The sequence below is a fragment of the Ursus americanus genome, chromosome 30 (genome assembly GCF_024610735.1).
Source record: "Ursus americanus isolate L20-20 chromosome 30, mUrsAme1.1.p, whole genome shotgun sequence".
Lineage (NCBI taxonomy): Eukaryota > Metazoa > Chordata > Mammalia > Carnivora > Ursidae > Ursus > Ursus americanus.
Window position 1 is genome coordinate 8,426,717 of NC_142156.1, and position 21,584 is coordinate 8,448,300.

Here is a 21,584-nt window from a genome sequence, read left to right on the forward strand (position 1 = left end):
AAATTAAAACACACCTCAACCAAAAGGCTTGTACAAGAACATTCCTAGCCCCGGAAGTGGAAACAACTCAAGTATCTATCAGCTAGAGAACGAATGAAACCAATGGTGGCGTTTTTGCACAATTTCGCACAATTTCATGCAGCGATGAAAAAGTCGAATGCTGCCACACACAGTAGCCTAGAGGAACCTCAGAGTCTCTGTATTGAGCAGAAGAACCCATACAGGACGAAACCCGTTCAACATGGCTCTACATGTGCGAAATTCAAGAAAAAAGGCAAAACGAATTAATAGTGATAGAGGATGTGGGAAGATGGGTTGCCTCTGGGAAAGGCACTGACCAGACTGGGGCACAAGGACATCTTCTTCTTCTTTTTTTTTTTTAAAGATTTTATTTATTTATTCGACAGAGATAGAGACAGCCAGGGAGAGAGGGAACACAAGCAGGGGGAGTGGGAGAGGAAGAAGCAGGCTCACAGCGGAGGAGCCTGATGTGGGGCTCGATCCCAGGACGCCGGGATCACACCCTGAGCCGAAGGCAGACGCCCAGCCGCTGTGCCACCCAGGCGCCCCACAAGGACATCTTCTGAGAGGCTGGAAACATGCTCCTTAATGAGGGGGTAGTTATGGGAATGTACGTATATGTAAAAATTCATCCAGTTGTGCATTTAAAATTGAGATCGCTATCCCTGACACAATTAGAAGAGGGGGGAGGGAGAGAAAGAGGGGGGAAGGAAAGAAGGAAGGAAGTCCCACAGACTCAATATAGGGCCCACTTGGTCTCGGTGATCGCCCTGAAGAAACTACTCTGAATCCCCGAAGTTCACTGCTCACGCTGATAGAAGATCCCCAAAAAGCCCCCCAAAAAGGACCTCTGGAAGAAATTGCTGTGTATTTGGGAGGAGCTGTAGGAGTCAAAGGTTCTCCTGTTCCAGTGGCTGGTCAACAAACAGCACAGCCTCCTAGCAGCTCTGAAATACTCTTGGTTAAGGCGAAAGAATCATTCACCGGGAGAATTCCCTGCAGGAAGCAGAATTCTCCATGGGGCAAGTGAAGTTACAGAACAAGTTAACGCGTAGCTACTGTCCTTCAGATAAACTTGAGTTTTCTTTTAACTTTTCTAAGTATGAAGGTCAGCAGAACCTCTGTAAATGTGTACCACCCAGGAGATGTTAAGAAGAAAGTACTCATCGGGGCGCCTGGGTGGCACAGCGGTTAAGCGTCTGCCTTCGGCTCAGGGCGTGATCCCGGCGTCATGGGATCGAGCCCCACATCAGGCTCCTCCGCTATGAGCCTGCCTCTTCCTCTCCCCTGCTTGTGTTCCCTCTCTCGCTGGCTGTCTCTATCTCTGTCAAATAAAAAAAAAAAAAAAAAAAAGAAGAAGAAAGTACTCATCACCCGCGGCCAGTCCCACCACTCGGAAACAGGGGCCGTGAATGTTGGGTGAATATCCCGGTGACAAAATGAGATCCTGGTGTTTGTGCTGTCTCCTGTCCTGTTCTCGTATCGGTATGGTGGGTCCTGAACCTCTCTCCATGCAACCATAGAACAACAGCACCCCTTTCAGACCACAGGTACCACTGTCTATGGATATGACCATTTTTCAAGTCAGTCCCTATGGGGTTGTCCGTATACTTTTTTTTTTTTTTTCGATGTTACAAAGAAATATCCTGAACGTGTTTCTTGGCACACTCGTCTCATTATTTCCTTAGACTCAATTCCTAAAAATGAAATCATTGTGCCAAAGAGTTTGCATGTTTAAAATGTTGATCCCTCCAGAAAGGCTCGAGCTCTCAACTGACAGATTTAAGGAGGTGTGCACCTCGTACCTGCACCACCCCAAGAGTGAAAGCCGCCCACGTTTTGCCCAACCCCCCGCCCCCACCACTGGCCTCAGCCTCGTTCCAGCCCTGCTGGTGACACTGCAAATCTTCTCATATGGTGATGGGTCCTTTTGGATTTTTTTTTTTAAGATTTTATTTATTTATTCGACAGAGAGAGACAGCGAGAGAAAGAACACAAGCAAGGGGAGTGTGAGAGGGAGAAGCAGGCTTCCTGCCGAGCAGGGACCCTGATGCGGGGCTTGATCCCAGGACCCTGGGATCATGACCTGAGCCGAAGGCAGGTGCTTAATGGCTGAGCCACCCGGGCACCCCAAGAGCTACCCAGGCGCCCCCTCTTTTGGATTTCTTCACAAAGTGCGTATGCATGTATGCATGTATGTAGCTCATTCTTCTCTTGAATCAAGTTGGCTATTCTTCTTACTCATTTGTGAGAATTCCCTTAATATATATGGGTTTTCCCCTTCTGTTGCAAATATTTTCCCCCATTTGTCGTACAAAGATTTTAAAACTTTTTGCAGTCAAATCTATTCATCTTTTTGTTTTCCTTCATGGTCTCTGCCATTAATGTCATATATAGAAGCCTTGCTTTCCGCCTTCCCTCCCTGACCCTTATTATAAATTACTTGCACAGACGTTTAAGAACCTCTGAGGGCTTTTTAAAAAAACATTTATTTATTTATTTATTTATTTATTTATTTATTTATTTATTTATTTTTAAAGATTTTTATTTATTTATTTGAGAGAGAGAGAGTGGCAGAGGGAGGGGGAGAAGCAGGCTCCCCACTGAGCAGGGAGCCTGATGCGGGGCTCAATCCCAGGACCCCGGGATCATGACCTGAGCTGACCTCAAATGCTTAACCGACTGCGCCACCCAGGTGCCCCATCCTACTGGGGAATTAAAATGAAATAGTGATTGTCAGAGGATGCAATGCACAGCAGGGGCCCAACAAATGTTAGGTTGTTCTGTTATCTCTTGTCAGGACTCCTTAACACTCCAAAAATCAGGTTGGGATTTTCATTGGAATTGCATTTAATTTAATATAGAGAGACTGATAATCCTACTATAATTAGTCTTTCCAACAAAAAACAAAGCTTTTCCAGGGCGCCTGGCTGGCTCAGTCAGTGGAGCATGTGACACTTGATCTCGGGGTTGTGTGTTTGAGGCCCACGTTGGGTATAGAAATTACTTAAAAATAAAATCTTTTTTTTTTTTTAAGCTTCTCCATGTCTCCATGTATGTCTCCTTTTTTGTCCTTTGGTAGCTTTCTAACAGTTCATATTTTTCTTCCAAAACTGGGGTCCTGTCATATACTATATGGTGACCTACTCCCCCCTCCCCCACTTAATATTTTATAAAAATCTTTCTGCAGCAGTGCTTTGTTTTATGACATATTTTTTATGGTTACTGTATTCATTTTCTATTACTGTATACCAAATTACCTCAGACTCTAGCAGCTTAAAACAATAAACATGTATTATCATACTTTTTCTGTGGGTCTGGTAACTGGGGGCAGCTTAGCCAGATGGTTCTGGCTGTGTCTCTCTCAAGGCCCAGCCAGGATGTTGGCCATGGCTCTAGTCTCACTAAGGGCTTGAATGGGGCTGAAGGAGCCACTTTCAAGGTGGTTCAGTCATGTGGCTGGTAGGTTGATGCTGGTTGTTGGCCTCAGTTGGCCTCAGTTGGCTGTTGGCCTCAGTTCCTTGCCATGAGGACCTCTCTCCATAGGGCTGCTGGGGTGTGTCCTCATGACATGGCAGCTGGCTTTCCTGAGAGGGAGTGATCCAAGAGACAGCAAGATGGAAGCCACAGTGTCACGTATGAGCTCTCCTCAGAAGTTCACACCCCGTCACCTCTGTGATTGCACAGGTTGGCCCTATTCATTGTGGAGAGCGCTCCACAGAGGCAGGAGTACCAGGAGATGGGGATATGGAGGGCCTTCTAGAAGGGCCATCATATGCATATGCCCACATTTACCTAACAAATCCCCTCTCGTGGAACATTTAATCAGTCCAGCTCACAGGCTGAGGTTCCAAGGCCCAGGAAGGGTCAGCATAGATAGAGCATGTGTTGCCTATGGATGACCCACTGGAGAGCTGAGGGGCTGCCCGGACGCAGGCAGAGCCTCCCCACCTAGCAGGTAAAAGCCACAGCTTAAAGCAGGGGGTAGGTGGAGGAAGGGAGCCTTTAGCCAACATCCAGGAACATGGCGCTCCGGGGCTGCCTGGCCACTGGTGCCCATCACCTGCTAAGAGAGTGGCCTTGGGGCGCCTGGGTAGCACAGTCGTTAAGTGTCTGCCTTTGGCGCAGGGCGTGATCCCAGCATTCTGTGATCGAGTCCCACATCTGGCTCCTCCGCTGGGAGCCTGCTTCTTCCTCTCCCACTCCCCCTGCTGTGTTCCCTCTCTTGCTGGCTGTCTCTCTGTCAAATAAATAAATAAAATCTTTAAAAAAAAAAAAGAGAGAGAGAGAGAGAGTGGCCTTGGCCAGCAGTGCTGGATACCCACAACGGCCAGTTCCATCCCTGGACACCATGCCCAGTGACCAAGCCTTTCGGTCTCAGAACACCATTCCCTGCACATGGGGGCACATCCAAACTGTTCCCTCTTGGGCTAGAAAGGCTGACAACCTGCACATGGCCCCTGGGGGCTGGTTGGCCTGGGTTCCAATACCGGCTCTGCTCTAAGCCTCAGTTTCTGCACCCAAGGAAATGATAGTATTAGGTATATCAGTTTCCTAGAGCTGCTGTCCCAAGTACCGTGGGCTACATGGTTTAAACAACAGAAATCTGTCGCCTCGTGGCTCTGGACGCCCGAAGTCTGCGATGAGGTTCTTGCCAGGGTTGGCTCCTTCCGAGGGCTGTGGGAATATGTTCCATGTTCCTCTCCTAGTTTCTGGTGGTTTGCTGGTGACCGTGGGGGCTCCTTGGCTTATGGCAGCGTTAAGTCCAACATAGCAATTTCCCTGTGTGTCTCCCTCTGTGTCCAAATTCCTAGAAGGACACAGTGCCATTGGACGAGAGCCCACCCTAATGATCTCATCTGCATTTGATCATCTGCACAGACCCTATTTCCAAATCAGGCCACACACACAGGTCCTGGGAGTGAGGACTTCGACGTCTTCTGGGGAGGACACAGTTCAACCCACTACACGAGGTAACATGAATGAGCAGGACAGATGGCTGTTCCTTTGATGCTCCTGGTCACGTTCGATCCTCACAATCAACCCTCGAAATAAATAAGTGTTGTCATTCTTCGTCCCATTTGACAGAGGAGGAAGGGGAGCCTCGGAATAAGGAAGTGTCTGACCCGGAGCTCCACAGCTCCCAAGTCAGGACGCCAGGTTGAACCAGGCGGATCCCAGCAGCTCTCTACCTTCCTGGTGGGGTTGCCGTGTGTTTCTTCGGCCCAAATGTTACCTTGTCCAGAGCTTTCCCTGACCACTTGCCTAAATAGCCCTCCCCATCACCCTTCACCCCTTGGTCTGTCTTGTTTTTTTCTCAAACCCTTTTCACTCCTTGACACCCTCTTTCATATATCTGACCTTTATCTGTACCTGACTTATTCTAAGAGCTTTGCCGGTATTTATTTAAGCACAAGATCTCTGACATATATTATAGCAAATATATTTGCTTATATGTTGTTTGGCTATGCCCTCCAAACACAGTGACTGTTTCGTTCACTCATGGACCCCAAATTCCTATGGACAGCAGAGACACTCCATAAATGTGTGTTGAATGAACGAGTAAGTGAGAAAATAATATAATATCCAAGAAGGGACTGGAATATATTGGATTATGACATTATAATGATTTTTTTTCTTACAGTATATATGCAGGTTGATTTTTATATTCATTTTCTATGACTGCTATCACCAATTACAAGAAACATAGTGGCTTAAAACAACAGGAATTTTTTCTTTTGTGGTTCTGGAGGCCGGAAGTCTACAATCAAGTAGGGCTGAGTTCTTTCAGAGACAATGAGTGGAGAGAATCCATTCGCTTGCCTTTTTCTGCTTCTAGAGGCCTTGGCTCAGGGTCTTGCTTGCATCACCCCAACCTCTTGCTTTTGTCATTAAATCTCTTTCTGCTCACCCTGCTCCTGCTACCTCCTTCTGATAAAGGCCCCTGGGATTATATCGGGCCCACCTGGATAATGCAGGATACTCTCCCCATCTCAACGCCCTTAATTTAACCACAACTGCAAAATCCCTCTTACCATGTCAGGTAACATTCCCAAGTTCCAGGGATTGGGATACAGACATTTTTGGAGAGCCATTATTTAGTCTACCAAAGCTTTATTACCTCTGAATTTCAATTCCGAATAGTTAAGGAATTGCAAATTAGTTTGCTTTAAAACGGGAACTATCCCCGCACCTGGGTGGCTCAGTCATTAGGCATCTGCCTTTGGCTCAGGTCAGGATCTCAAGGTCCTGGGGTGGAGCCTGCTCCGCAGGGATCTGCTTCTCCCTCTGCCTCTGCCCCCCCCCACCCCGCCCGCACTTGTGCTCTCTTTCTTATTCTCTCTCTCTCAAATAAATAAAATCTTTAAAAAAAAAAAAAAAAGAGAACTGTCCATAGAGTTCTGGAAGAACCCCTGTTTTGAATTCTTAAGTGGAAAACATGATCTTCACCACTTCACCACACCAGCTTCCCCACTCCCTAGCTGTGTGACCTTGGGTGTGTGACGTGACAACTCTCTGCATCAATGTCCTTATCCATGAAATAAGGATCACAACAGTGGTGACAAGAAATAAAGAAAGCAGCCCAACCCAGAAAGGAATACTGGGGCCACAGGAGCACAGAGAAGGGGCACGGAATCCAGCCTCCATCAGGGAAGGCTTCCTGGAGGAGGTGAGCCTGGAGTCTGAGTGGGAGCATTCACATGTTAATAAACTGTGTCCCCAGCATACTCACGAAGCATTTTGCATAACACCTAGCAGACAGCGAATAATAAAGTGCTGTTTTTAATAGCTGAAAATAGCTTTCACTTCTCCTTTCCCCTCCCCATCCCTCTTACGGCCAAGGCTGAGTCAAGCCCACAGGCTGTTTGCACAGGAGGTTAGAGTGAGCACAACTGGAAATCAAGACAGAATCAAAGCAGGACAGGATCAGTAGACGTGTCTTCCTGTGCCTTACTGGAGTCTGGAGGCAAAAGGAAAAATCAGTAAATGTGGATATTTTGTTCATCATGGATTTTTGGCATTAAGTTTGATGCCCTAAAAAGCTGCATGAAAATATTTCTCAGGTTACTTATCAGGGTGGGGTTTTTTGGTTTGGCTTTTTTGTGGGTGTTTGGTTTGGTTTGGTTTGGTACCCCCTTAAATTTTGTCACCTCACCTTGGTCCCAGCCCTGCCCCTGAGATTTTTCTTAGGGACCAGGTGACAAGACAGAGATACTTATGACGATGCCCGATAACACTTGCTTCGTCTTCAAGGATAGGATGGGGGTTATGGGATCCTGGAAAGGACCCTGAACCTGGACCAGGGGCTTTTTAGAGGTGGTGTCTGGCAGGAGTTAGTAGTGGGAGGGAAGACACCCTCCCAGCTTGGGGAGGAAGTGAGAAAAGGTAGAGGTAGTCTCCGGAAAAGTGGGGGGAGGGGGGTTTAATGCCTTCCAATGCCACAGGACAGGATCTTGGTACAGATTTCTTGATAAATTGGAGTGGAAGAAATAGAGGGAAGAGCAGAGGGATGACTTGCCATTTGTGTAGGCAGTGGTTCTCAAACTGTAGTCCCCAGACCGGGATCTTCAGTTTCCTCAGGGAATGGTTAAAGATGCAAAATTTCCAGCCTTGACTGAAAACAGTGCATCAGAAACTCTAGAGGGCGGGGCCTAGAAATCTGTTTTCTCCAGGGGATTTTCAAACACTTGAATTTGAGAAACGCTGGACTAAGGCTCTCAACCTTAAAACCCCCCATCCCTTTTACAAATAGTTTTTAATGATTACTAACTGGGAACAAAATTTACAGGTAATAAAGTCGACCTACATATGTGGTCTAAAAACCCCAAATCCATAATGCACTGACTGTAATGTAGACATACAAGAGAAATAAATCCTAGCAAAACATGGATTTCAGTATGTAAATACTTGGGCACAACTTCCCTGGAGGACGCAGGAAAGTCTCAGAAACTTGTGTCTTGTTTTTAATGAATATGTTTGGATTTGAGAATAAGATATTCATCCTTCAACTGAATTTTGTCCCCAGTTCTGTCTTATATTTGATATTTTTAAATAAGCACTAAATAGAAATGACCACCTGTTGGCCAAGATCACAGCTACAAGTGCAAACTTGCTGGGTCAACTACTTTAATATTAGGAGTGGTGCTGGCATCCATACATTTTTCCCAAATGGTGAACAACTCCAGACAAAGTTCTCCAAGGATACTTCTCCCTCTACTTAAACATAGTTGCATTTCTGAAAATTCAGTGAAAGAGACTTTGTGTTGATATCTAAAACGGAGTTAGGTTCTAGTTTCAGAGAATTATGAATGGGTTGCTCACCGATGCAAGTGTCGGTGGGAATCGAGCAATTCTTGGGGTGGACAGACTCTCCAGTGCATTGCAGGACATTTAGTATTCCTGGCTCCTGCCCTCTAAATGTCAGTGGCTCTCCAGTCTCCATCAGCAAGACAACCAAAAATATTCCTACGATTGAAAAAAAAAAAAAGAAGCTTCATAGGGGCTGAAATGCCCCCACTGAGAACCACTTTTAATATGAATGGTGCTGAGAGCCAGATCCCGGGAGTAAGCAGAAGTTCCCAGCCCCTGGATCTGGGGAAGGGATCCAGAAGTCTGCCTGGGTTTCTGGTTGGCCAATGAGCTGGCAGGTGGAGCCCTTTGCTAAAATGCAGGCTTGGACCATGCCATTTGTGGGTGCTTGTGCCGTGTGCATACTGAGACAGACGAGAAGGAGGACTTTTTGGAAATCAGAGAGAAGCTTCCTATCACTGAGTCAAGCCAGTACCACCTGACTGTGTAGTACTCCACCTCTCCATCGCGTACTTGTCACATCTTCCCAAGAGGGCAGCAGCAGCCCCTTCCCTGGTCTCCCTTAAACCCTCTGCCACACATTCTGTACCCAGCAGCATAGAGCTTTCTAGAGCGCACCTCGATGTGCCACTCTTTTCTTGCTTCCTCCACTAGGCCCTGGCCTCTCATGGACAACCTCCTTCCAGTTTCCGGGCCTTTGTGCAGGCCGTGTTCCCCCTCAAGTCCCAGGGCTGCCTGCCCTCTCTTCACCCGTTAATCCGGCTCTTTGGTCAGTCCTCAGAGCAAATGTCCCTTTCTCAGAGAAGCCTTCCCTGACTTCCCAAGGAGTTGGCTGGGTTCATGGACACATAGAATTCATATAAAAATAGTAGCAAAGTAACTTTTAAACGTGCCCGGCAATTTAATTCACGCCTGTAAAATCCCTGAGGATAGGCCCATTTCAATCTGGTGCACTGCTGACTGTTCCGCACCTGACACTTAGTAGGTCCTCAATATTTCACTAATGAATGAATGAATGAATGAATGAATGAATGAATTTCTGCAGACTGCCGGTCTGGCTTTTTATTCCCTGGCTCTTGCGCCGCCCTGCCTGCTCAGTCGCCGGGCCTCGGTATCCCCGCCTGCGCCGCGGGGCGAGCTTCCAGGGGCTGAAGTGCTCCCGGTAGCGCGCGGCCCCGGTTTCCAGGCCCGAGGGGCCGGACGCGCGGGCGGAGGCGTGCGTGCTGGGCGCGCGGGGGTACGTGACTGGCCGGCCCGGGCCTCAAGCCGCCGCTCCTAGCTCCCGCGCCGCGCACGCGCACGCGCGCCGCCCCGCCCCCCCGCCCCCCAGGGTTCCGGGCCCGGCGCGCGCCGGCGCGGGAGGCGGGGGGCGGGGGCGGCGGACGCCGAGGGGGAGGGGCGGGCCCGGCCCGGCTTGGCCCGGCTCGGCCCGGCCGCCCGCGCGCGGCTGCTGGAGCGCCCCGGGCCCGGCCCCGGCGGCGGCGGCAGCAGCGGAGGCTCTAGCCTGAGGCCTCGGCGGCGCGCTTGAGCCGCGCCGCAGCCATGGCCCTGGTGACCCTGCAGCGCTCGCCCACGCCCAGCGCCGCCTCCTCCTCGGCCAGCAACAGCGAGGTGAGCCCCGGGCCCGCGGCCCCGGCCCGGCCGAGCAGCCGCCGCCGCTCCAGGCCTGGGCCGTGAGTGCGGGGCGGAGGGCGCCGGGGCCTGCGCGGGGCGGGGGTGGGGGCCGCGGTGCGACCCTGCCGGGGCAGCCGGCCTGAGGTTACTGTGCGGGAGACCGAGAGTGTCACGCCGTCCGGGGGTGACTGTGTGCAGCTGTGACCTCTGTTTGGGGGTGACTTTCAGCGAGGCTGTTTGCGGGTGTGACCTCTGTCTGGGGGTGGCTGTGCATGAGCTGTGTGACTGATCCCCGGCTGGGGGTGACAGTGTGGGAGACTGGATGTGCCACTGGGACTCCTCTAACTGGTGACTGTGGGAGATGCTGGTTCCGAGATCTGTGGCCCTGTGGCTGGTCTCGGCCCCTTCCCTGTGTGCCTGGCTGTGTACGTGAGTCTGTGCGTGACTGTGGCCTGTCTGCTGGGAACAGTGCCTGCCTGATGCTGTGACGGAGGCCCCCCGGGGGTGCCCCTGTGAATGTTTGAGATTGTTTCCCGGACTGCATGCCCCTGGAGGGCTGCCTCATGGTGTGAGTGGCTGTCCTGTCGGGTGCCCGTGTCACTGTGTGACAGCGACTGGGTGAGCGCAGGGCGCTCTGTGACTGGGTGTCTTGTCTTTGTGCGAGTCTGGATTTTTCCTTTTTGTAATATCTTTCGAGACTGCATGTTTGTGTTTATCTGGCTGTGTGGCTGGGGCTGATTCTGGGGTTTCTGTGGTTGCACGGGTGCATTGTGGGGGCTGAGATCGCATCGCTGCATCTTGCGGGTTTCTGTGTGTCTGCGTGAGATCAGGCCTGTGTGGGCCGGTCCTTCTTGCTCTGGGGTAGACTGGGGAATGGGTCCTCTGAGTCTGCAGTTGGCCTGGGCTGCACTCGCCTGGGGCCTCAGGCAGCTGCAGGGCTGACCCTGTTGTCCCCCACTCTCCCACCTTCTCTTGGAGAACCGTTTATGGCCTCTGCTCTCAACTCCATGGCAAGACTGAGAGTTGGCCTGAAGACAGAGCAGTTGGAGGAGGAGATTGGGAACTGTTGAGAGAAGGGAGAGAAGGCTGGAGGAGAGGCCCTGCAGGCCCAGGAAGTGGCCCCGGCAGCATCTAAGCCCCAGTCTAGCCCCTGCTCTGTGGGGGAAGTTGACTGATAACACGGAAAGGTTTGTGTGAGAGAAGAGGAACTGGTTTTGGTGTAGCAGCCCTGTTTGTCCTGCGGGCCTCTGGCCCGGGGAGCTCTTCGGTCTTGTTCTGCTAGGAGCAGCTGGAACATTTTCAGAGTGGCTGTAAGGGGTGAACCCCCCCAGAGCCCCCTCCTCTCCTGGAGAGGCTGTTAATGAGTTACCTTGTCTGCAGACAGGATTCTCATAGTCCTTCCTCTGCAAGTCAAGTGCGGGGAAAAGAACACTGGTGGCCAGTTTCCTGCAGCTGAGACTTGAGGCTGCAATGGCTTTTTTCCTGCCCACATGGACATCTGTTCTCCTCCATCACCGTCTTGCCCTGGGCAGAGTGCTTCCATGCACTTGTCTCATACTCCCTTCTCAACCATGAAGTGATGGAAGGATTCAACTTCAGTAAGGCCTTCTATAGAGGGACCCTTAGCCTCTGTGTCGGATTCTAAGCCCCACGATCCCTGTGTAGCTTACACCTGATCTGTTCCCGTCCAAGACACATTTTTTAAATTTTATGTTATCTTTAGCTGAGATATAATCCATATATCATCCATTCACCATTTCACAGTGTATGATTCAGCGGCTTTTGGTATATTCTCAAGGTTGCACAGCCGTCCCCACGATCTGGGGCCAGAAATCTTCATTACTCCGAAAAAGAAACCGTACGCCCCTTAACCACCATCTGCAGCCCCCCTCTCTGCACCCCCACCCTGCTCTCACCAAACTCTAGGTTCCCACCAATCTACTTGATGTCCCCATAGATTTGCCCATTCTGGACATTTCATAAGAGCAGAATCCTACAATGTGTGACCTTTGTGTCTGGCTTCCGTCACTTAGCATGATGTCTGCAAGGTTCACCCATGTCGTAGCACAGATCAATACTTCATTCCTTTTTATGGCCAGATAATATTCCATCGTATGGATGTATCACATGTTGTTGGACATTGGGTCATCTCTACGAGACGCATTTCAGATTATTATATAGAGCATTGCTTTTACCAAGTGCCAGTGACCTCTTAAACATGAGAATAAAACTCAGCCACCTTTTTGCCCCCAAAGATTTTATTTATTTGAGAGAGCGAGCACAAGCCAGGGGAGCAGGAGAAGCAGATTCCCCACTGAGCAGAGAGCCTGACATGGGGCTCGATCCCAGGATGCTGGGATCATGACCCAAGCCAAAGGCAGACACTTCACCGACTGAGCCACCCAGGCCCCCCTCAGCTCCCTTTGTTTTCCCTCAGTAGATCAGCAGCATTGCCCAGTGAACTAGCCGAGGTTGGGATGTTCCCTGGAAGGCGAGGCTCTCTTCCAGATGGGCTGAGGCAGGAAGAAGCAAGACAGTGCAGAGAGAGCAGGCACGTGCCTGTGAACTCAGGAGACGTGGGTCCAGGCCGGCTGTGCCTCTGATCTGACCTTCCTCGGGCCTCAGCTCATGCAAAAGGGCTGGCTTCCCTCCTACGTGTGTTCTTCCCCGGAATAACTGACCGCACGCCGCCTCCATTTCATTCCCGGGAATCCCAGAGAATGACCAAGAATTAAATGTCGTTGAGGTCGGTACCCCTAAATCACTTCCTCACTCCTCGAAATGCATTCGAAATGTTTCCTGACTCAGCCCGTCCGGCGTGGGAACAGAGGGAAATCGGCCTGGCCAGCAAAAGCAGCTCTCCTTTCCTAATTTTCCCCTCCCCCCCCTCCATCTTTAATTATCTCATTTATGTCACTTTACTGTTAATCTTATCTCATTCCTTTGTGAGAACAAGCAGAAAGCCCCACAGCAGATAAATCAATAACTTTGAGGAATGGATTGGAACATTGTTATTTTTGACAAATGTTCAAGGTGACTCATTTTTATGGGCAGATCTCCAGTGTCTTTTTGTGGGCGGGGGGGCGGGGCTGGGGCGGTGGGTTGGGGTTGGATCAGGGTTTCTTAGCCTTGGCACTGCCGATGTTGGGGCCAGAAAATTCGCTGTCGTGCGGGGTTATCTCATGAGCTGCGGTGTCTTTAGCCTCACCCGGTCCTCCACGCACTAGATGCCGGTAGCAGCCGCTCAGAAAAGGCCCCAGACGTTGCCCGGTGTCCTCCCATTGAGAAGCAGCATCCCCATGTGAGGACCACTGGGTTAGACCCGACATTCTCTTCTGAGTGTGTGTGGTCGTGTGCGGTGTTTATGCTTCGCTCTGGGACGGAAGCTCACGGCCCTGTGGTCAACGCAGCCTCGCCTGATGTGTTCCATTTCTCCTTTGCCGTGGGGTAGGGAGCGTGAGAAAACTTCGCTGACCGGCCGCCAGTGCCCGCCTCTGCACGATACTGCACATACCGTATCTTCGTAACGTTTAGGGGCCCCAGGACTCTCCAGTGTACCCCCTTCTTTGCTGAAACTGCCCCCCTCTGCTCTGTGTCCCTTGCTCTTCAGACCCCTTCCCACGTGAGCTCTGTACCCATTTCCCATCACCGCTGGCTCCTGCCTGGTCTCTGTCCTCGTTCAGCCCTGCATCTCTCCCAGGGATCACTGCTTTCCAGGTTTCTCTTTCCTCTTCAATGGGCTCCTCTGTGGAACGTACAAAACATGCCAGGTCTCAGCAGTGCAGAGTTGTTTGGGGATGGGGGGGGCCGTTCTTATTTCAGCTTTCTCATTGAACGCAAAAAAAAAAAAAAAAGAAAAATTGCAATTGGGCATAAGTCCTAGTTACTTTTAGATTCTAACCCTCTTGGCCTTTAAACTTTTAGAAAATATTAAATGTCCGTTTCTTTCCCTCATATAAATAAACCAATAGCCTAGAAAGTTTTGTATTAAACATTTAAGCCTTTTTGAGAACCACCAAGAGCTTTTGAGACCCACAGACAGACAGGCTGCTCCTGGCCCCCTTCCATCTTGAAAGACTTGCCTGGAGTGGTTTTTCTTTTCTTTTCTTCTTTATCTTTAAACCCGTGTGCCAGGGCTGAAAATGGTATTGCTCACTCAGCTATTGCCTGGCTTGAAGGAGGAAATAGATTCCTCTTAAAACGTCACCCCCCCCGCCCCCGCTCCCCTTAAAAAACAGGGTGAGGGGCGCCTGGGTAGCGCAGTTGTTAAGCGTCTGCCTTCGGCTCAGGGTGTGATCCTGGCATTTTGGGATCGAGCCCCACATCAGGCTCCTCTGCTGGGAGCCTGCTTCTTCCTCTCCCACTCCCCCTGCTTGTGTTCCCTCTCTCGCTGGCTCTCTCTCTCTGTCAAATAAATAAAATCTTAAAAAAAAAACAACAACACAAAAAACAGGGTGAGATCCAGAACAACCCTGGCAAGTTGAGAAGAGCGTGATGAGGACCCGTGCTAGGTAGGAGTTGAGTCAACAGGAATCAGTGCACGACACTGTGGGAGGAATGTGGATAAATGCTGGGAAGCCTGAAAAATCCCTCCACGGAAATTTCTCAGAGGGACAGCGGAGCGGGGTTGCTGAGGAAAGGGTGCGACCGTGTGGACGCAGCTGGGTTTCCTGGACGTCTGTATCTTGTTCAGACATCGGAGCAGAAAACGTGACACTTGTGTCTGAGGCTCGTTGCTAGTGGCATCTGTGGTGTGACATTCTCTCTCTCTCTCTCTCTCTCTGCAGTTGGAGGCTGGCAGCGATGAAGAGCGAAAGGTAAACCTCAGGTAAGCAGACTCAGTTTTTGTTCCTCAGTCTTTTCTTCCCAGCAGGTTGAAATACTCTTGTTCCTTTCCAGAAGGGAGAACCCTCGGAAGAGAATACACCAGCGTGTTCCGCGAGGGCTGTGAAAATTATACCACGAGCATGAACAGAGGTGGTGCTTTCCCATTTGTGAATGTGTTTAACCATAAAGAGCTTTCATAACGTTGTATAACATGTCGAAAAGAAGGAGAATTGGTGCCAGGATTCCACCACCCTCCTTGCTTTACCACTTTGAACATCTTTAGATACTTCCAGATTTTACCGTTTTAAAAAAATACTCTTTGTCATATGCTCTCGCTTTACCATCCGGCTTTTGGTCGAAGGTGTTCCTTCGGAGGTAAGCACGTTACTGATTTGAAACAGACCTCCCACCCCCTGAGTTTCATTCAAGGTGGGGTGTTTTTTGTGTGCTTGTGAGAAATCTTTCGGTATGCTCTGTTAAAAAAAATTCCTCAGGCTGTAGTCCTTAGCTGCTATATTCACTAGTAGACCCCAAAGGCATTTTTATTTTTCTTTTCCAAAAATAAAGGCCTTCTTTTGGGTATTTTGTTTACAGAAGATTTTGCACTCCGTTATATAACCTATTCTTATTATATAATGTACTGCACACTAAGGCACCGGTCTTAAACTCAGACTCTTAGAGTCTAAAAAGGTCAATAGAGTTTCAAGGATATTGTTCTTTGGGGGGAAAAATCTGTTTCATCTCGTGAGGAAGAGGAACACCAGCTGGGAAAGGGAATGTGCGTTCAGAAACTGGGGTCCACCATTCATTACCGAGAGCAGAATGCTCTCCTGGTTAAACTCACGTGTCTTTGAAGGTTCTGTGTCTTTCAGTGAAAGGAGGGAAGATACTCTCATTGTGGCATACGTTATTTCTAAAGATGATACGTGCAAGGAAATAATAGCCTGCAAAAATCACAGCGGTCTTATTTCAGTAGCTGGGTCCTCATTTTAATGTTCCCTTTGGGGACAATGACAGATTTACCCTGTCACCTGGGGTGTTGGGTTGCTCGGGGTCTGGGTCAGGGCTCAAAGGCTGGAATCAGCCGGACTCCCAAGTGGGGGCAGTCATGGGCCGTGTTGTAGAGCAGACTTTTCTGCGCTTGGCTCTGGGTGGAGGCAACAAGGGGAAGCGGTTGAAGTCTGCTCTTTGGAGGCTCTTTGGGGGAGGAAGTGCTGGAAGAAGGGTTTGCTGACCACCGTGGAGGCCACAAGAGCGGCTGCGTCTGCAGGTGTGTTTCCTGCCCTAGCCTCCCTCCAGTGCTGCCCTGCAGTGGGAGTTTCTTCCATCCCTGCGCCCTCCCCTTGCAGGGCTCGTACCCTCACTTAGATTGTTTTGGGGCAAAAAACTCCCCCCCCCCAAATTTCCCTCAATTACCTGACAGCATAGCGTTTGGAATTATTTCAATTAATAACTCACAGATAGCAGTGATATGAAAATGTGAGGACCGTGGCTACCAGTAAAAGGCCCTTTCCCTGCACAGTTGGGAGCTGGAGTGGACCTCACAAAGGGAAGGGAAGTCAGCTCTGTGTATTGCCATATTTATTCTTCTCGACCACGCTAGGAGGGGGTTTTTCCCAATTTACAGAGGAGGAACCTGAGCCCCAAGGTTGCACGTGGCAGGTACTAAATTTGAAGCGAGGCCTCTGTTGCTTCCAACACCTGAGTTTGCCATGGCACCCCTGCCATTCTGGAGACTGGTCCTGGGACCAGGACCAAGGAGTCCCGCTGACCTGGGGTGGTGCCCCCTCGATGTGTGCTGACCATGGGAATCCCTCGTCACTGCCCCCAGCAGGCCTCCCCCCCCATGCCCTTGTGAGCACTGGGAGACCCTGGCCTGGAGCTGGGGACCTGGGCTCTCAGCTTGTCCTCTTGGGTTCCCTTCTCAGTCCCTCTCCCCCCAACCTTGATGTTCACTCCCCATGTTTAGGCAGATGACACCATCCTGCTTTCCAACCCCCGTAGCTGCACAGGAGAAATTCTGGTGTTCTGATTTAAGCTTTGACTGCAACGCATTCACCCATGTGTTGATGTGCATTTTCAAGCCTTTGCTGTCTAGGCTTCTAGAAGAAGAGATAATGGAGTAGTCCGTGGTGTTTGCTTGCCTAGGGGAGAGAGGATTTCTCTGGGCTAGCAGAATAGTCCCCTCTGTCTACCCTTCATGAAAGCTTTCATCTTTCGGGAGTTCTCTTTGACTCAGCCATGGACAGGAAATGGCCGAATCACATGGGGTGGTCTTCTGGGTCTTCACTGCTCCTCTTCCCCACTTTCCCCTGTTGGCACCACTGTTCAGGTCCTTATCACTCCCCATCTTGTGTAAGGCCGTCATCCCATCCACTCCTCCCTCCCGCTCAGGTTTTCGTCCCCACCATCAGATGGACACGGTCTTGAGCACCCCTGTGCCTCTTGCTCTCATCCTGTCTTGCCTGCTCTCCACCTTCCCCCTCCATTGCTGTCCCTTCCTGCCCCCCTGCTCTCGCACGTGCTGTGTTTCAGTCCCACTCCCTGGCTGAGCTCTGTCTTGAAGCCAGTTCCGTTTCCTGTTGGGCCAGCTCAGTCCCGCCCCCAGACACTTGTGATGTCCCTCTCTTTGGCGGGTCACTCTTAGTTCCTCTCTGTGGGCCAGGTACCACACCTGCCCTTCGTGGCTGGTGCACGTGCTTTTGTCTCATCCCTCACCGTTGGTGGTATCTCCCTTAGGGGACAGGGCCTTAGTTCCCTGCCTGTGCAGGACGTTTCGACAGTTGAAATATGATAACTTTGTTCTGGCCCTGCGGTATATTGCACACCCGTATGAGAAAGAGCGAGGTGCGGAGGAGACAGCCTGGGGTTTGGAGCCAGGCAGACCTAGGTTCAGAATCTGGCTCCTACCCCAGCGGCTGAGCTCTTTTGCCTCTGTGCCTTACTGCATTTCGTGGGTCTCTTTTGTTCCGTCTGTCAAACAGACACAGCTACGACCTTTCAGGGTCGTGGAGTAGCTGGGGTGGGGCTCCTCGCACGGAGCCAGGCCCATGACAGGCTGGAAGAACCATCATGACGTTTGGTCCCCATAAGATGTGTGTATTAGTGTCAGTTCACAGCCCAGGACTTCCTGTGGGTGCGGTGTCCACTCTGTCACGCTGGGCCCCTGGGAGGGCCACCACCGTGGATGCTCCGTGACCTGGAGCAGCCCCGGCCTTATCCTGGCTGCATCCCTGTAAGATGCAAATAGGAAAGCACACTCTGCAGAGTCAGTGTCGGGATTCAGACGGTTTCTCGGAAGGCCTTCCGGGAAACCTCGCAGGAGCTGATCACCTCCTGCCCAGAACGCAGCTGGCTGATGAGAGCAACGGAGATCTAGATCTCTGTGTCCTCTCCCCTGCCCTCTGTGTGTGCAGACTGCCGCCGGCCTCCAGCAATCCCCTTCTGGATGCTGTGCCTCTCAGACTGTGGGAATTGGTGAGCAGATGGCTTTGCTGGCAGCGGCTCCTGGCTCCCTCGCCATCCTGGGAGCTGCCTCAGTCTGGCATGAGACGTAAGCGCTTATGTGCCAGGCGGGGCCCCGGGGAGAGAATCTGGTTGTGTTGTTTCCAGAGGGTGGATCAGGAGTGAATGTTTTTTTGTTGTTGTTTCCATCCAGAGTTTCCAAGTCAAGCGTATGAAAATGCTCATTAGAGTTCTTCTAATTTTTTTTCTTGCCTACCCAGGCAGATATTGGGGCCAGGGCAGCAGGACTTTGTCTTCTGTTTCGTGTGCTGTCCGTGGTAAACTATGACCTCCCTGCACCTCTCCATGCTCCCTTCCCCTTTGGATCGTGACCTGGAATTCTCCAGAGGCCCCCAGTGTCCTGATAACCATCTGGAGTGTGGTTGTGCCTTTCCTCCTTCCCCCACAGCAGCGGGGTGGGCTGGGGGTGGGCATGGCCTTACTCCCCATGTCCTCACTTCCCCATCTCCATTCAGTCTTTTATGCCCGTCCACCCACGGGGTTCCTCTCTGCCCTTCTCAATGGTCAGCCTGGCCTTTCTTGTCTCTGTGGATAGTCTGTCCGGTGAAGTCCTGCCGAGGGGCGTCAAGCACCCCTGCATCCCAGTTCTGCAGCGGCTCACTGTATGCGTTAGCAGTTGCTGTGTAACAAGTTAGCCCAAACTGGACCATCCAAAACAATGCCCTGTCATTGCCTCACAGTTGCCCGGGTCAGGAATCTGGACATGGTCTAGCTGAGTCCTCTGCTTGGGGTCTCAAGGTGTCGGCCAGGGCCGGGGTCACATCTGAGCATCAGGTCCTCGTCCAAGCTTACGTGGTTTTTGGCAGAATTCCTTTTCTTCCAGCTGTGGAGGTCATGGTAGCTTGCTTCTTCAAGGCCGACACGAGGATCTATGGCTATGGAATGCCATCCCAGGAGTGACCGTCCCGTCACCTTTCCCATACAGTTGTCACCTGAAGGGAGCAACTGTCCCACTCCGTTACCTGGTCCCACCACATTCAGGATAGAGGCTCACCCAGGCCACCGGCAACAGGGGCTAGGATTATGGGCCTTCTCAGAATTCTGCCCACTGGTCTCAGCCTGTGGGTACATTATGTAAAGGTGATGCTAACTGAGGAATGTTGTCAGGGTCCTCAAGGGAAGAGGTCAGGAGTACCAGCGAGCCTGCAGGCTTTGACCATCACGCCAGTGAATTCAACGTTCTTTCTGCAGACTGCCCACACACTTGTTCTTAACTTTCAGGCTTGGCATCTCTTGGATTCACCCCCAACTTTGACTGTTTTGTCCTCTGAAATACCACCTGCATTGATCCTTGGATCTCCCTCCATGAGCTTTGGCTTTAGGGGACAGGCCTGGGTTTGGCTCTCACCTCTGTCATCTGTCACCTCACCTAGGCCGTGGGCCAGACCTTACACAGTGTGTGGGGTTGTTGTCAGAATCAAATGTCATAACTCCGTGAACGTCTTCACTGTCGTAAACACTGAACAAACACCCCTAACTGTACCTCCTTCAGGGGCCAGCTTCTGTTGTGATTCGTGGCTCTTCCTTTTCCTTCCCACGTGCGCTTTTCTCTCCTTCGTATTTCCTTGGGACTTGCTTTGTTGTATATTTACTTACGTACATAAATGTTCCCTCACTAGCAGAGCCGACTGCCTAATTTGGAGAGCCCAGTGCAGAATGAAAATTGTGGAGGCCTTTGTTAAAAAATGGTTAAGAATTTCAAGATGGTGATAGCAGAGCTAACCAAGCTTGAGGCCCTCCTGCGCCCGGGGCCTTGAGCTACAGGACAGGGCCTTCCTGGCCTCAACCCTTGCAGCGCCTGGCACACACTGGTTGGGCCACCAAGGTGTCATAGAGTGACTTTACTGTGTTCTTTTTCACGTGGAGGAACTTGAGGTGCTCTTGGGCAACATAGGTGGTTAGAGCAGTTGCGGCACCCCTGTGTCCTAACCTGTCTGCTATGAGCCATTCATTCAGCAGATATTTCCAGAGTACCTACTCCGTGCCAGCCACTCTTGTAGAAGCTGGGAATCTAGCAGTGCACTCGACAGACCTCTGCCCTCATGGCCGACATTCCGTTGGGGAAGACAAGGCAGTAAGGAAGATACAAGAACGTTAACAGCGTGTGAGTAAGTGCGAGGAAGAAAAAGGGAAGCAGGGACGGAGGATGTGGAAGGGAGCCTCCAAACACGCTCGGCTCTGTGAGTCGCCGAGCTTGTGTTACTTCGTTTAACTTACGCAGACCTCCTGTGAGGAGGGCGCCATTTTGATTCCCATCCTGTGGATTCGAAGAGTGAGCCGCTGGCCTGACCTCCTGTAGCATAAAGTGATGGAGGCAAGACCCTCAGGCTCCCTCCGAAACCTGTCCTCACACCCCAGACCCAAGGGCTACCTCTGCCAGCCCTCCTGCCGATAGTTTGGGGCTCTCGCCAGGAGGCACAGAGGAAGGAGTCCCCCCGGAAGAACCGCCGCCGTGCAGCCATTCTTTCTGCTTGGAGCCTAGGGGACCCGCCGTGAGCTGTGTGCTTTAGCAGGTCGCCGGACCCCCCTGCACCGGCGAGCCCCACCGAGAGCAAGATGTGTGATGTGTCCCCCTTCCCCGTCGGCCACCGGGAGGAGCTCCTGCTTACGGCAGGTGCAGGCACTGGGTTTGGAACCTTGCTCACAGGTTGCGTCATTGTCACAAGCCTCCGGGGTGGGGGGGCTGCCAGCCCCAACTTTAGAAACTACAGTTGGAAAAGGCCAGTGGGAGGCCAGGGCCAGGGTTTGAGTGCAGGTCACTGTGACTCAGAAGTCCATGTCTCCTCCTTTCTGCTCCGTCCGGGCCTTCACAGGAGACATGCAGTTTTGTGTTCAGCTCATCCTTTCCTGTCCCCCTGGCTTTATAGGCAGTAGCTTGTCACTGACCCCCAGTTTTCCACATTGGGGTACACAGACTTTTAAAATTCTGGGGCTATTGTGCTGTCCTGCTGTTCCGTTCAGTTTAACTCAGGTGTTATTCCTGGTGTGTTGGGACATTTGATTTTCAAATCAGAATTTGCCTTCAGGGCAGGTTAAATTCTTGGTGGTTGTTAGAAAAACTCCTTCTAGAGTGGGGACAGATGAGGACGAAGGAAAAGAGTTAATTTGATTCCGTTGGAACTTAATTAAACTTCTTATTAAGGTTAACTTGAAATGAATTTTGCTCAGAGTCTAGTAGGTTTCATTAAGCTCTTGAAATACCAGTACTTAGACTTCAAAAGAGTGCCACAGGGCCCTGGTCTCCTTCTTCCCAGGCACCGAGTGCGCCAGGGGAGCCCGTGCGTACA

General features: G+C 51.1%; 1 protein-coding gene across 1 annotated transcript in view; it reads left to right on the forward strand.

Moving 5' to 3' along the window:
• Positions 1–9,728: 9,728 nt before the first annotated feature.
• SSH1 (slingshot protein phosphatase 1) overlaps positions 9,729–21,584 on the forward strand; it is a 59,164-nt gene continuing 47,308 nt past the window's right edge. The window contains exons 1-2 of the mRNA XM_045791502.2: positions 9,729–9,942; positions 14,733–14,773. Of these exons, the coding sequence (XP_045647458.1) occupies positions 9,874–9,942; positions 14,733–14,773 (110 nt within the window). The 5' untranslated portion in view covers positions 9,729–9,873. The remainder of the gene's footprint in view (positions 9,943–14,732; positions 14,774–21,584) is intronic.